At 35.5% G+C, this 17,385-nt stretch overlaps 2 protein-coding genes across 5 annotated transcripts in view; one reads left to right on the forward strand and one right to left on the reverse strand.

Moving 5' to 3' along the window:
• Window positions 1–17,385, reverse strand: part of LOC126740372 (dystrophin) — a 208,279-nt gene that overhangs the window by 60,869 nt on the left and 130,025 nt on the right. The gene's annotated exons all lie outside the window — the stretch shown is intronic.
• Window positions 15,793–17,385, forward strand: part of LOC126740375 (histone deacetylase 7) — a 61,217-nt gene continuing 59,624 nt past the window's right edge. The window contains exon 1 of the mRNA XM_050446355.1: window positions 15,793–16,341. Within this exon, the coding sequence (XP_050302312.1) occupies window positions 15,968–16,341 (374 nt within the window). The 5' untranslated portion in view covers window positions 15,793–15,967. The remainder of the gene's footprint in view (window positions 16,342–17,385) is intronic.

The raw sequence follows: 17,385 nt of genomic DNA on the forward strand, positions 1-17,385 counted from the left end.
TTTCATTAAATAAATAAGTGTTTTAAGCATTTTTTTAAGAATTTATGCAGTTGATTCATAAAATTTGACTACATGCGCCCACGTACTATTTTGTTAGACGCCTGACCTGAGCACAGTATAAAGAACAAGTTCTAGTTTATGTTCGGTGGTGGCAATAAGCTCGGTTTGGCATGGATTCCCAAAGTTTCATAATGGTTTCTTCTCCAATAGAATTCCAGAATTCTTGCAAAACTTTTTTTAAAATTTTTTTAAAAATTTAGTTTCTTGCTATTACCAGAACACCCGCGGCCTGCGCTCGAAGACCAATACCTTCTTTAGTGCTGCGTCTACTTCTGGCTATGATATTATCTCCATCACAGAAACTTGGCTCCAAAATGATATACTTGATGGTGAAATCCTTCCCAACTCATACGTAATGTACCGTTCTGACAGAAGAACTAACCTTGTTGCTGCTTCAAGGGGTGGTGGTGTTCTACTGGGGATTCTGGACCACCTCTCCTCGGAAACCCTCGACCTCTCTGCGATCAGCCAAGAAATACCGGAAATCGACCTGGCAGGATATAGAGTCACATTTAATCATTTCATACTGTATATATTTTTGTATTGTACGTTCCTCCTTCCATCGACTCCGTGCAATTAGAATGCTTTCTCGAAGCCTTTTCCATGGTTAATGTAATCTATTCTGAACATGTGATTATCCTGGGAGACTTTAATGTCCCCACTTATATTGAACACTCGGTATCTCCCAATAGTAAACGTCAACTTCTAAGTAATTTTTTTGATTTCCTAAACTACAAGCAATTCAATAACATGGTAAATAACAATTTTCGCTGCTTGGATTTAATCTTTGCAAGCTTTAATATCTCTGTACTTAACAGCGGTGCATCTCTTGTCCCGGAGGATACCTACCATCCTTCTCTGTCATTTGAATTCCATGCAGGCCTTATCTCTCTCAATAACCTACCCCTTAATAAAGCTGAAATAAAGGACTTTAATTTTAGAAAGGCTAACTTTCCGCTTTTGTATCAGCTGCTGCTAGATAATGATTGGTCGCCTGTCATGGCGCAGCAGGACGTCAACTCTGCATGTGATGTTTTTTATGATATACTGAACAACACTTTCGCTAGAGCGGTACCCTTCAAGGTAAAACGTAAAAGACGTTTCTCTCCCTGGTTTTCGGGGGACATAATTCGTAATATATATAAAAAGAAAAAAGAGCATTTCGTGATTTTAAGATTTCCAAGTCTAATCATCATCTAGAGATATTTAGATCTCTGCGCAAGACAATTAAAGCTCTAACTGCACAAGCCTACAAAATGTACATCCATAGTATTGAGAACAAAATAACCTCCGATCCGAGTGAATTTTGGTCTTTTATTCGAAGCAAACGTAATCAGTCTCAAATCCCCGGCTCAATGAAGCTTTCTAACCAATCATACAATACGCCTGACAGCATTGTGTCCGCTTTTGGAGATTATTTCAGGAGTGTATACACGAATTCACTTCCCAGCGATCATCCTGTCGTCTCTGAACCTCCCTTAACTTGCATAGACGTCGTCGTTATGTGTCTGAAAAGCAAAATGAGCTCTGTCCCAGATCTAATTCCTAGTTTTTTAGCTAAGGAGTGCTCTGTTGGTCTGTTCTGCTCTGCTCCACATTTTTAATTAATCTGATCCTTAACACAGGTATTTTTCCCAATATCTGGAAGCAAGCCAAAGTTTGCCCTACCTTTAAAAAGGGCGAGGCTGGAACAATTGAGAATTACCGCCCTATATCCATTCTGTGCAATTTCTCAAAGTTATTCGAGTTGGCTCTTTATAAATTAATTTTTCCCAAGGTTAAGTCCATGCTGGCCAACGATCAACATGGTTTTGTTTCTGGCCGCTCATGTACTACAAACCTAGCATCCTTCTCTCAGTTTGTGTGCGAAGCACTTAATGATAGAGGTCAAATCGATGTTATCTACACAGACTTTCAAAAGGCTTTTGACCAGATTGACCACTTCATCCTATTAAATAAGCTTGAACGCCAGTTTGGATTCTCCGATCGCTTGATAAAGCTCCTTAACTCCTATTTAGATGACCGCTCTCAGTTTATAGTGGTCGAAGGCTTTAGATCTGCTTGTTTTTCACCCACCTCTGGAGTTCCTCAGGGCTCTAACTTGGGCCCCCTTCTCTTTAACGTTTTCGCTAATGACTTGATCTCCACCCTCAATTGCTCTCGGTTAGCATATGCTGATGACCTAAAGCTTTTCCATAGGATTGACTTTATAGCAGATTGTGGTCAACTGCAAGAGAACATCAATACTGTACACCATTGGTGCCCTTTGAACCGGCTTAACCTTAATTTTTTTTAAGTGTAATGTGGCCAGCTACTTTCGAATCAAAAGTCCAGTTGTTTTTAATTACTCAGTTAATGGAGAGCAGTCTCTGGCAAGGTCTACCTGTTTTAAGGATCTTGGAGTCACCTTTGACCAAAAAATTTATTTTATCTCTCACATCGAAGATACTGTTTCTAGAGCTACTCGCATGCTGGGCTTTATTATTAGAAATTGCAAACTTTTTTCGAACACTGCCACTGCCAAAACTCTCTACTATGCATTTGTTAGATCCAGGCTGGACTACAGCTCTCTCATTTAGTTTCCCATTTACAACCAGCACATTCACCTATTAGAATCAGTCCAACGGCGATTCCTTAAATGTTTGGCATTTAAGGATGATGGAGTCTATCCTCCAAGGGGTTTTGACCATAACCTGCTGCTCTCTAGATATACTGAACGGTCACTTGCGAAGAGGAGAGAAATGCATTCGGTGATATTCTTGTTTAATTTACTTAAAATTATACATAAAATTGATTGCCCATCCCTTTTGCAAAGGATTTGCTTTCATATACCACGCCCAGGATCTAGACAGTGTCCAGCTTTTAACTTGGACACAGCCAGGTCCAACATTCTGTACCAGAGTCCTATTCACTTTATGTGTCAAAACTTTAACACTATTGCTGATTCTTGTGACATTCACCATGACAACTTGGCACTTATTTTGAGTCACCTGCGTATGGTCGGTGGGGGAGGCTAGGTTGTTTAGTTTTTAATTATTTAGTTTTTAGTTTGAATACATTTGTTCACTCATTTTTTTTTCTGCTCTTTTGATTTAAATTAATTCTTGATTCTTATCCTAATTTAGTGTTGATTTTTTATTATTTATTTTCTCAAACTCACTACTTTTTTTATTATATAGCAATTCTTTTATAGTTTAGTTGCATGAATCTAATACAGTTCATGCATTCGTACTTGCACACTTACATATTTAATTGATTTTCCTGTAACTGGGTATATGTAACCTGTTGGAAATAAAGCTTATTATTATTATTATTATTTTTATTGCTTATCTGACGTTGTCTTAAGATCGGGACTTAGTGCAGAAAGGTCCATAACATCTATTCTGATAAAAACCATTCTTCAATTACCTTTGATTGATGCTTAGGATCGTTAACCTGTTGATACATCTAGGACAATGGTAAATTATGCTTAGCAAGCTTTTTTTGGTTGTTTTCTATGGGCGGCCCTTTTTTTAATGCTCTTTAACGAATTTCGTGTTTAAAAACTAGAAATTATCTTGCTTACAACATATTTATGCAAAATAAGCATTTTGCTTAAGTCCACTTGTATGTATTAACTATTTTTGTATGAAGATCTTCCGACAAATATCTTCTGTGAGGCATATTGACAAAAACTATTCACAGATCTCATAGGTAAAACGAAATAATTACCAAATTTCTTAACTAAATATGTCCAACCCAAAAAAATTGGATGTATACAATAAATAAACAACTGACAAAAATGCCACTGTTAAGAGCGACAATATTTTTAGGAAATCGTAATTTAAAAACTGAAAATTTTTGCAATATAAGTAATTTTAAAAAGTTTTTCTACTTTTTTCCGATAAAAAATAATAATAATTGTAATTATACCATTCAGATGTCTGAAATCAATATGGATGACTCAATAGCCTGGAAAAAAGAAATTTACGTCTCAAACTACTTCTAATAATAAACGGCCGATAATAATTCATAATCACTACATAATAAATAAAAACTCGTTGACCACGCCACTGTTATCCGCGAAGCAAGCGCGCCGCCAGACAAAGACGCTCACCCATCCTCCTGCGAGAGTAAGCGCAATAAAACCATCCAATTCCTGCTATAACCCAGGCAACGTATCAAACCGCTGATAGGTATAACTATACCGACGAAGATGCCATAATTAGAGATCACTTAGTGTATGAGGGAGATAAACATATTCCTGCTAACTACCCGAACGGCAACGTCGCACAGTGGAACAACTCTATCGAGATATGAGGACATTGTCTTGTTTTATAAAATATTAAATGGTTAAAAAAATATGCATAATTAACAGAGTGAAAGAATGCAGTTGAAGTAGGTAGATGTTTTTATCGTCATTTTGTCGTATTCTCAGGAGATCCGCAGGGCAGTAAACTTGCACGATTGCTTTTTATTTTAGTAACTGATTAATATGTGCTAATGATTTAAAAAACTCTGATAGGGAAGAAACAATGAACAAAAAAAAAAGAAATGATGCAGGTTCAGGTTCAGAGAAGTCAAATTTAATTTACATTAACAGGGCAGGGGTGCAGTATCGTATGCGTATGTATACACGTTGATTATACGCATGGCTCAATGATAAGTACACCTTTAATTTAAAAATGTTTACATACGTTACACTGTCATAATAAATCATCTATTGATATCAAACGTATTGGGTCTGACATTTTTGTGGGAACAATACAATGCTAGTTCCTAATGGCTTATAGTTGAATAGCAAATATTGTAATGTCACTCTAACTATCAAACATTGTATTGTATATAAGGAAATATTTCATCGACCAAATGCTTCTTTAGGGCTGATTATTGTAATACATAATATGATATATTAATATATAAAAAATTATAAATAATAAACTGTTATAGAACAATCGCACACAACGCAGATAACTGCAAGTTTATAAATTAAATAAGAAAAGTTATTATTTTTTCTCATAAGGATTTCCAATAAAAACTTCCAGAATACGAACATATATCCTTCATAAAGCCTTAAGCAATATACTTAATTTGATCTCCAGACTAAATAACCGCCTGGAAAAAAGACAAAAATGAAGATTTTACTTCGAGGCAGTTGAATAGTAAATACCAAAGAAATTTTTAGTTCTGCCTTTGAAGATTCACTTAATTTTGTTTCACTTCCAGTCTGTTAAAGAAAATATTCGCTGTAATTGCCTGAACTAATGTTTCTAATTTTATTTTACTTCCAGGCAGTTGAACGAATAAGAAAAAAAATAACTGCTCCGACAAACAAGCAGAAGATGATTTTTCTTGCAGGGAGTTGAATAGCAAATGAAAATTACAATTTCTACTCGACTAAGATTGCCTGAAATATGAAGTATTTTATTTATTATTCAAAATAGCAATGGTTTCAGATGAATGGTGAGACCATACACGGGATATGCTTCATCAATACAAAAACGAATCTTAAGATTTTTGTATGATAGGAAAAATATAGCGTATTCATCTTTGGTTTCAATATAGTAGTTAAATTTCTATTGCCGACACTTAAGCGTAGTTTACATCAGATAGTACTAGTGTGAGTAACTTGTGGAAGTGTTTACACTGAAGCAAATTTTTCCAGCAATTTCTATCGGCAAGTGCTCTAGCTAGACAATACTTGCGGCAAGTGATTTTGGGTGTATACATGGGATAGAGTGATTGGTTTTGCGTATAGACAGTATAGTGTTGACCGCAGAAAGAGAGCTGCAGCTGCCATTGTTGTCCTTAGTACAATTTTCCAAAAACAACGAAAAAAGACTAGGAAAAGAATTTGGGTGAAAGAATGGATAGCAAGAAGGCCTACTCTTGGCGCTTATGCGATGTTTTTAGAACCAGAACAAAACTTAAAACATTTTTTGATTTCAGGTGATTTATACCATTCTTTAGGTCATAAACACAAATTTCCACACGCCCATCAGTAATATCAAATATGTAAATACGGATTAATTCATAAATAAAAAAGACTGTCAAATGTCACTTACGTCAACGAATATTATTTTATTATTTATTGAGAGTGGCTACTGTACTAATACGATTATCGTAATTTTCTGTTGTGTCTCATTATAGATAAGTATTTGTTTATTTATATAATAAGAACCATGGAGTTTCATAAATTTTAACGAAATTCTTAAAGTAATATAAGAAAAATCTCTAACGCAACTATCTTACTAAATGTAACTTTCTTCTTCTTCTTTAATTATTGAGCTCGAGTCTTTGCAAACCACCGCTAAAAATTGTTGGTTGGTTAGTTGGTTGTTGGTTTTAATGGCTTCTGCTATGACGCAATCTGCCAGCACGATTTGGAGATTCGGAAAAAATGTCGGGCATGTACCCTGTTCCCCAAATCGACACTTTCACAATTTTTAATACTGAAATGCACGGTGACGCCTCCCCTACGATGCATCCGGCCTGGCTACCGGCGTGAATAGTAGGGATAGCTACCCAATACTGGAACTGATCCCGCGGAACTGATCTTTACAGTTGGAACCATGGTGCAACCGATCCAATAGAAAACATATGAGTCCAAATTCGAATCCGGACTGGTTTGAGAGTTATTATTAATACGGTCTAGCGAAAGAAACTGATCGATGGAACGTGACGTCGGTGGTGTTTAGGTTATTATTGTATTCCGAGTCCGGGTGGTGCATGTTATATGCGTAAGAGAACTATAAAAATGATAGACGCATGGACTGGAATCGAATTTTTTTTTGTTTTCCTAGTCCGGTTTTTTTTGCCTTATTTTAGATCTTAAATGTGACTAGAAACTTTGATCTTTCTTTTATTTCATTATAATGTTGTTTTTAATTATAATTATATGAAACACAAACTAAATATTTTAAAGAATTAGTATTCATTCTAATAAAATTAATTTAATTTAATTTAAATAAAAAGGCCGGAAAAACGGAAAGAAGTATTCTATGAATATCAAAAATAAAAGTGCGTAATTATTAACTGTGTTTTTCGATATTTTGAAAACAACATCTATAGGATATTTCAAAACAAATCATTAAATGAGGCTTAATATTTTGTGTTTTTTCCTACGTACTTATTTGTGTATTTTTATAAGACTAATACGTATATCAATCATTTTAGTACGATTGCTAAATAACTCTGAATAGTATATCAGTATATCCATTAGTTTATAATCGTAGCTATTAGTGTATAATCCCGTAGTAGGTATATGCATATTCAGATTCAGTTCGGACTCAAACTTGGAACTGATCCATGGAACAGGTATTTGTTTGTGCTCGCTCGATTAGGAACTGATCCGTAAAATTTGTTGGATCAGCCAACCCTTGTGAATAGGTTCAGCTACCACTGGCAAAGGGCAAGGGCAGAACAGGGTCTAGGAAAGGTTCCAAAGGATAGGAAAGGAAAGAACGACCACGTGTTGACTGGGTGAGGAATACGCGGAAGTGGGCTTGATACTTTCACTAGATTTACTTCTTAAAAGCACGTTATATTCAACGGCAAGGGGTAGGAAAGGGGAATCCGAAGGATAGGAAAGGAATAGAACGACCACGTGTTGACTGGGTGAAGGATGACGCGGAAGTGGCTAAAAATTGTAAATTTCTATTTTGTTTTTGTAAACATAACCTCCCAAGAACTTTAATTGTTTTGTTTCCCTACAATTAGCTTAACTGAAATTTGTGAGAGTGACCAACATCGAAAGGACACAATCACGCAAAATGGCGGCCCCCTAGTAGTGGTCATTTACTTTTCATTGAATTGGCAGTTCAGGTATATTAATTAAGTTCATGGAATAAGCAGAAAACAAGTTCCATTTGTTGTGAAGTTTTTGCATTGTATGTTTTGAAAAAATGTGCAAAAGATTTTGTTTTTTTTACCTTTATTTTGTTGAAAAACACCCTGTTTGTATTTAGGTGTGTAGTACAGATGCTGTTTCACTCTACTTTATAGTTAATTTACCCCACCCAGCACCCCTAATTCACTTCCGGGTCTCAGAAGCTTGTAAGGTAAAAAAAACACAAGAAAACTTTTTAAAGCAGCGCCGACAGTTTTGTGTTCTATAAAGACACTAGAAAAGGCCTATACAGGGTGTTTCAAAATTCACTACATATATTTTAAGGGCGTATTCCTGAGGTCAAAATAAGACTTTTTTTCCTATAAACATGGGTCCTAAAATGCACCTCCTTCAAGCTACAGCCATCGCAAGAAGTGTAAAAAAAATCGATTTTTTAAAACTGTGTCTATAGTTTTGCATCAAATTTAACGAAATTTGGAATACCCCCGTTATTTTAGGCGGTCAATTTACTCTTTATCTTAGAAAAGGCGTAAAACTAATTTTAAGGGGTAAACTGAGGGGGTACACACTTTTGATGGCCAAAATTTTATGTACGCATACATTTTTTTTTAAAATTAAGCTACACCAGAATATGGGCCATACAAAAATCTAAATTTTATGTCTCTTGCATTTTTTTGATGATACAAATAGTTTTTGAGAAAATCACCGATTAATAAAATTTTTTTTAAATAAACAAGAAACTTCTGAGAAACAAATATTTTTTTTTATAAAAAGTGCTCGAAATGCGCACCCCCCGCTGCAATACAAGCCTCCATTCGTCTTCTCATAGATTGTCTTACTCACTCTAAAATTCCGGGAGTATTTCTTATTGTTTCAAAGGCATCAATAATTCTTTGCCTTAGGAGCTCGAGCGAAGGCACTTGACCAGTATTATAGACGAGGCTTTTTACATATCCCCAGAAAAAAAAATCCAGAGGATTGCAGTCCGGGGAGCGTGGAGGCCATGGTATTGGGCCTGCTCTACCAATCCATCTCTCAGGAAAGTCACGTCAAAGTTCAAATAGTCACGCACTGTTATACGGAAATGAGGGGGGGCACCGTCATGCATAAACCACATGTTTGCTCGCTCATTTAAAGGTACATTGTCTAGTAAACTATTTAAATGGTGCTGTAGAAAGTCTAAATAAGTGTCGCCAACTAAAATTCTAGGAAAAAAGAAAGGACCAATTAACTCATCTCCCACTAAACCTGCCCATACATTAAGGCTAAAGTTCTCCTGGTGGTGAGATTGCCTAATTTCGTGCGCATTCTCTGCTGCCCAAACATGCACATTGTGAAAATTCACCACCCCTTTCCGCGAAAAATGAGCTTCGTCTGTGAATAGAATACTTGATAAAAAATTATTATCTCTCGCGCATCTCTGAAGTAGTCAAAGTCAAAGTCAAAAATAGCTTTATTGTTACGTAACATCATCTGTTGTTAACAAAGCATTATATAAAATCTTAAAGATAGTTGACAACATAATCTTTTACAAAAATATAAAAATTTTAACAATTCTTACATACATAGAATATAGAACACACCCGAAGAAAGGGTAGTAAGAATTCACATTACGCTGCGCAAAACTCTTCACTGTCAAAAAATTGTATTTAAAAACTCGTCTACAGAATAAAATGCTTTAGCAAGCAAGAGTTTCTTTATATTTTTCCTAAAACGTTTTTCACAATTTATTAGCCTTATATAAAGGGGTAGGTGGTTAAAAAGCCTTCTGCCTCCGTACACAAAAGAGGACTTAATCTGCTCACTTTTTGGGATAGGCAGAGGTAAAGAGAAGGTTGTTCGGAGATTGTAACCCGAGAAGGGGGGGCCAAGCTGATGGCGATATTTTTTGTGGATAAGACAAACAGGCTCTAAAATAAAAAGGCATGGAAATGTCAGGACAGAGTGTTTTAAAAATAATGGCCTACAGGGGCTACGAAAGGAAGCTGCACACATGTAGCGTATGGCTCTTTTTTGCAAAATAAATAGAGAGCTGAACAAATACTGAGAGCACACACCCCAAAACACAATACCGTATCTCAGATAAGACTCAATAAGAGCATGGTAGGCAATTTTGGCCACATCAAGTCCCAGAGAATGTGTTATTACTCTAATAGCATAACAGTTGGATGATAACTTCCCTAATAAAGAGGAGATATCATTTTCAAATTTTAATTGCTTATCAATCGTCAGGCCCAAAAATTTGCATGTTTCAGAAGGACTTATTGTTTCATTTTGCAAAGTGACAGTTCCAAGGTTACATTTAAAAGTTAAAATATTAAAAGTTAATCTATTAGATTTACACCATGACTTTACAAGAATTAAATCTTCATTAACGATATTCCTTAATCTCTTGGTGTCAGTGTCATGCTAAAGTAATGTTGTATCATCCGCAAAGATAGTAAATTTGCCCCTAATTGGAATTTGAGAGATATCATTGACATATAGCAGGAACAATATTGGTCCAAGAACAGAACCCTGGGGTACACCAGCGTCCATATCCAGACGGGATGACATAACATTGTCAAAGAATACCCTTTGTGTTCTTCCAGATAGGTAAGAACGAAACCAGTCGAGAGCAACTCCTCTGAATCCTAGGTTTCCAGCTTCTGCAGCAGTATTCTGTGACTTACACAGTCAAACGCCTTAGATAAGTCACAGAACACCGCCGCCGCACTCTCCCCAGCGTTCAACCCCATGTACAGACTCTCCAAAAAATTGAAAATAGCATCAGATGTAGCCATTTTCGTCCGGAATCCAAATTGCTGATGGTTAAGAACGTTATGCCGTTTCAGAAATTCCATCATCCTAGTTTTTACCAATCTTTCTACAAGCTTGCCAAGCGTGGGAAGCAGGGCTAGGGGTCTGAAATTTGATGGGTCATCATAGTTTCCACCCTTAAATAATGGCATCCTTGAGTAAATGTGGAAAGGACCGACTTGAAAGTGAAACATTTAACACCTCAGCCAAAGAATCAAGGGTTGGTAGCGGTAGCGCTGTTACGACCTTTAGTGACATCCCATCCCATCCAGAGGAGTTCTTATTTTTCATTGAGGATAGAGCTTCTAATTGTTGGTCTAAAGAAAAATGTTTAAGGCACCTTAATGTTGTGTAAGTATGAGCGCGGATCTCTAACAGACTGAGGCAATAATATTGATAGACCCAAAGCAACACCCTGGAAAAAATGATTGAGTGTTTCGGCCGACACCGTGCTATTAGAAACAGAAGGGTTCCCACGTTCGCCTCGTAAGTCATTAACAATTTTCCAAGACTCTCTAGACTTATTTCTTGATTGGTTTATTTTACTTGAGTAGTATAAGTTTTTTGCCAATTTCACTGTATCGCGGTAAATTTTGCGATATCTATTAAAGTAGGATATGAATTTGGAATTTGTCCAGGGCAAACTTTCTTATGGAGTGCAAACACCGAAGATTTTTACCAGAAACTAATAGACCCCTGCTATACCAGGGTCTTCTCCTTTTTTCCCTAATTGTCACCATGGGGAAAGTTGACTCAAAAACATCCACTAAAGTTGAATGGAAACTCTCAAAAGGATCACCGTTGTTAAGTATGATACCATTCCAGTCTATTGAATTACAACATTCTTTAAACTTACAGAAACTTTTTCTAGTGAACAACCTTGCAAACTGTAAGCACCTTGGGAAATCTTGAGGTAGCAAAGCTTGAACTCTTTGAATATGGTATGGATACAAGCTATTTTCGTGCAAAACCCGCCAGACAGTTGCATGAGAAACATCCAAATTCCGAGCTATTTGTCGGGTGCTTAGGCCAGGATCGTCGTCTATGGCATTCAAAATTTGCTCCTCTGTCACTGGGTTTCGTGCTTGTTGCGGTCTGCCTGCATTGTTCCTGGGGGTCCGAAAACTACCGTATTCCCTAAGATGCCGATGTGACTCTGAAAATGTTCGTACATTCGGGAGTCGGCGATTAGGAAACCTTAACTGATACAATCTTTGAGCTTCATACGCGTTACCATCAGCAAGACCATAAACAAAATGGATGTCTGCAAGATGTTCGAATGAATAACGTTCATTTTCCATTTTAGCAATGTTAGCGTTTAGAAATAAAACATGGGAATAAAAACTACACTTTAAATCTAAAACGGGAAGTAAACTATTGGAATTAAACAAAGTTAATTATGATTTTACACCAAATGTCAAGCAAGTTAAAAAATAACGATATTGCCATCCTTTTATTCACCGGCGATTTTCTCAAAAACTAATAGTCGTATGAAAAAAATGCAAGAGACCAAAAATTCAAATTTTTGTATGGTCTATTTTTATTTTATTATTTTGGTATAGCTTAATTTTTAAAAAAATGTATGTACACATAAAATTTTGACCGTCAAAAGTGTGCACCCACTCAGTTTACCCCTTAAAATTAGTTTTACGTCTTTTCTAAGATAAAGAGTAAATAGACCGCCTAAAATAACGGGGGTATTCCAAATTTCGTTAAATTTCATGCAAAACTGTAGACACAGTTTTAAAAAATCGATTTTTTTTGTTGTTTTCTTGCAATGGCTGTAGCTTGAAGGGGGTGCATTTTAGGACCCATGTTTATAGGAAAAAAAAGTCTTATTTTGACCTCAGGAATACGCCTTTAAAATATATGTAGTGAATTTTGAAACACCCTGTATAGAAAAATAATAAGAAAATCCTTTTGCAGGGTAAAAATAATTTGCTGACCAAAAATCAAAATGTGCTACCAAAGCTATTTATCATCAAAAACTATGCGAAATCGATAAATGATGTTACTATACATATTAGTGCTTGCTACCAGAAAATAATCAAGATAGCACCCCTCTAAGGGGTAGTTTGTATTTGTTAATTTCTAATAAAAACGTGCTACCAAAACTATTTACCGCCGGAAACTATTCAAAATCGATAGCTGATGTTACTATACATATAAGTGCTTGCTACCAAAAAATAATCGAAATAGCACCCCTCTAAGGGGTAGTTTGTATTTGTCAGTTTCTAATAAAAACATGCTACCAAAGCTATTTACCGACAGAAACTATTCAAACTTAATATCTGAAATCACTATATGTATGACAGCCTGGTACCAAAAAATAATTGAAGTAGCACCTCTCTAAGGGGTAGTTTGTTTTTGACAATTATTACTAAAAACGTGCTACTAAAGTAACCTACAGTCGGAAAATATTCAAACTTGGTATCTGTTATAATATGTATAAATGCTCTCTACCGGAATATCATAATAGGAGTTGCACGCCACCAGGGAATGGTTTATCTTTGATAATTTTCATTAGCTACCTAAACTATAAAACTTGCTTCCTATTTACCCTAAGGGGCTATTTAATCATGATTTTTAATTTTTTTTGTTGTTGTTGGGCATTAGAAAATTTGAAGAAGTAAAATAAACGCAATATAAACTTTCTGGTACGTAATTTATAATGTATTAACATTTCCTGGTATAACATGTATTTTATTCGTTATGCGAGTATTAAAACTAACTAATTATATTTATGAATCCTGGCATGTTGAACAGATAAGTTGTTTGGGCTTTTGTTGAAGACCTATGCAGTTGTGGTGGTACCAATGATAGCATTTCATACACAAGATCATCTCTTCAAAAATATTGGAACACTTGGCTGCACCAATATGACAGAAACCGGCCGTATCCTCATCCCAATAATTAACTGATACACACTGTAGAAATTGTAATGATGTCGTCAGAGATTTTCCGCTTAGGTGAGGTAGTTGGTTGTTTTCCTTTATGATAATGTTTCCTTTAAAGCCTGCTGTACCTTTCTCTACTATATTTTTATCATAAGCAAAGGTACGGAAATTTGAAGTTGTAGTGTAAAATAAATCAGTCAATTGTTTTTTAATGTGAATTCTGTAATTGTTGATTTCTTGAGATTGATGGTATGCTAAAACCTTGGAAGATCCGGTAATGATGAGTTCAGACAGAAGAATGACATAAGCTCCACAGTCATATGAGTTATACTGAACAGGTAAATCTGTTGGCCGGTAGAGATTCCAATTTTCGGATAAACTTATGTGCTTTTGTTGATGAACGAACTGTAGTACTTTCATGACGAAGATAATTTCATTGCGATATACTATATCACTTCTTATACTATTTAAGCATAGCATAGTATTGAACTTTTTCAGCACCACTATCAAAACAAAATGTTCATTTTTACAAACCGGAATTAATAAAATATCCTTCTCGTTCCAAGTCCAAATTTTAGAAAATAATTTGCAGTAGTCTTGCAACTATTATTATCTGATTCTAAGAAATTAACTAAATATCCTTCCACTGGAAAGATATCAACCGATGCTTTTATCTTTTTTTCGTTTACTAGAAAACTAAATAAACATCAATTATCACATCTGACAAATAAAGGTCTTTGAAGTTTACACCTCCTTCATCTTTCACAAGACATATTTCATAAGACAATCCTTAGGATATATCTGTCTACCATAGATGATGCACTGTTTATAATTCTCAAATTTAAATGTTTTTGTAACATTCAAATCTGAAGCCATTTCCTCAAAATCTGACTCGTCACCGTCGCTGGGAAAAGATGTTTGCCTCTCCATCGATCGTTCTTCTGGGATGGGACTGATGGAAGAAGCTTCTCTAAATATATTCATTTTGTTCTCATAAAAACGTTTTACAAATTTTGAAGGAGTCGACGAGAAAGGAGCCAGAAAACGTTTTTTAGAAACACCCGTTAGTGTTACCGTTGGAATGCGGATGGTAGTGTCAAGAGTACTGTCTGAATTTGCATAGTTTATTTCAGCATCTTTAGCAGCTTCAACCACTGTCACCTTCTGGGGAGCTCTTTTTCTTCCTGATCCGGAACAATAAACCAAGTTAAGTGTTAAGAGATAATTTCTTATTATAGATACGTACTTGTGTCCTCTGTTCCTCCTGATGATTGTAGATAATTTCTGAGAATTAGTTATGTTACCAACAGACAGACGGGCTGCCTCAATGTGGTGGCAGTTTCTCTTTCCCTTACAGGTACAAGTTTCTTGGGGAAACAAAGTCACTATATGTTTCTTATTGTTTATTGTGGAAATTACAAAAACTTGCTTTTCGGGTACGAGAGTTACGCTGCCTTGTAGAATTATAATTTTGGCAGCTGTATATTTAGTATTGAGAAATTCACTATCGTCTTCCAAAGATGGTTTTGGTATGAAATCTTTATTTTGAAAAATATATGGTATTTTATCTAAAGGTAAATGTTGCTTTGGAAAAACTATATCTTTTGGATCTCGATATAGATGATTAAAGTTGTCGTTCAGGCAGTAGTTTCCTATATTTGAGTATGCTTTAATAGTTGCTATTTCAATTATTTTTTGGTAGCAAGCACTTATATGTATAGTAACATCAGTTATCGATTTTGAATAGTTTTCGACGGTAAATGGTTTTGGTAGCACGTTTTTATCAGAAATTGTCAAGAATAAACTACCCCTTAGAGGGGTGATACTTCAAATTGTTTTTTGGTAGCAGGCTGTCATACATATACTGCTACTAAATATTAAGTTTGAACAGTTTCTGTTTGTAAATAGCTTTGGTAGCACGTTTTTATTCTTGGTCAGCAAATTACACACTACCCGTTTTGCAAACTGTTACCCCAGCTTCCTCAGCAGGACCTGGGATGACACACAGTCAAAAGTCTCAGTAGAGATATACTCACCCTTCTCAAAGTGGTGCAACTATGTGACTATAAAATCTTGTTCTTTGGGTATTTATCACCCAACACTTTACATGTTGTTTAATTACTATCAGTTAGAAGTGTTGAAAATAAATAATTTTATCGCGTATGTCCCGGATTTTATACTAAATCGTTCCACTGTGCGTCGCCGCCATCATCGCATTCTCGCTACGACCGTCATACAGAAAACTCGCAGTCGAAACACCGAGCAGTAAGTTCGTCCGTTATGATAAACCCGCAAGTGTGCGACGCGTCGAACAATTATTCGGACAAATAATTATTTTAAAAGTGCGTTGTTGTGATGTGATTGACACGGTGCCCCCCTTCCGATGTCCTGGACTATCACGAAAACAACAATGGCGGACGGGGAGACCCCCGAACGCGAACTCGAACAGCAAATAATGCAAATCAAAAAGCAGCATCAGCTACAGCACCAGATCCTGTTGCAGCATTTTCATCAGCAGCAACAGCATCTGGTGGAGCAGCACGAGGCGCAGCTGAGGCAGCATTTGAAAGAGTTCTGGGATAGACAGAAGCAGTTGCAGGAGATCAGGCAACGGGAGCAATTGGAGGCGCTCAGGAAAAAGGAGAAACACGAGGAGAGCGCGGTTGCTTCTACTGAGGTGAAGCAGAAGCTGCAGGATTTTTTGAGACAGAGGAGGTCGGGAAATTCGAAGATTGCCCGACCTGAAAATTCATGTTGGTAAGTTTTTAATTCAAACTCAAAAAGTACCTTTATTGCTCTAAATAGAGTGATTAGGTAGGTTTACAACGCGCGGGTCTATTAGGTCCATGGATCAAATGATTGAGACTATTTTTATTTAGTACAGCCATGTTTACAAGCATGATTGGTTTTGAGGGTTAAATTAGTGCAGGATTATCTCTAGGGTCAAAATGACAGTATAGAGGAAGAATTATAGGACATAACCTCCAAATCTTTAAAAGTGTTATTGTTGTTTTAAAATAATAAAAATAAACTAATAATTTTTTTTTAAGGCATTTGCTTGTCCTTTTTATCTTCTTCTTTATTTTTGTGTACAAAAATAAGATCCTGGTAAGCTAACATTCAATAAAATGGCAAACTTGTCATTTTGGTACTTCAAAATAGGTTCTTATACCTAGTTCTTTATATAATAATAATAATAATAATAATAATAATAATAATATTCTTTATTTAGCACTTGGCTAATACATTCAATTTGCTAAATTTAGTAGTATAAAAAATAAGTAAAACCTATAGTAATACATAAACTGTACATCACATAACGCTATTTCTAAATAAATGTTTTTCAACATTCTTATTAAATAACCTTAAATTACTTGCGTTCTTGATTTCTAATGGAAGAGAGTTAAAAGCTTGCAACCCTTCAAAAAACAATGATTTTTGCAATAAAGTTGATCTAACTCTTGATATATGATAATCATTTCTTGACCTTATATTATATTGTTGAAAGTTGGATCTTTTCTCTAAAAAATGTTGCAGATATGATGGCATAAATCCATGCTCTATTTTATAAATTAAAATTAAATTTGCCTTAAGAATATTTTGCTTCACAGGAAGCCATTTTAATATTTGAAGCATCTGATTGATAGGTGTATATTTATTACCGTTAAGAATAATTTCTCATTACTTTATTTTGTTGAAGTTGTAACTGATTTATATATTCCTGAGAGCATGATATAAGTAACGAGGAACAGTAATTAAAGTGCGGCAATATAATTGTATTGTATACTAACATTTTAGTCC

This window comes from Anthonomus grandis, chromosome 9 (genome assembly GCF_022605725.1).
Source record: "Anthonomus grandis grandis chromosome 9, icAntGran1.3, whole genome shotgun sequence".
NCBI lineage: Eukaryota > Metazoa > Arthropoda > Insecta > Coleoptera > Curculionidae > Anthonomus > Anthonomus grandis.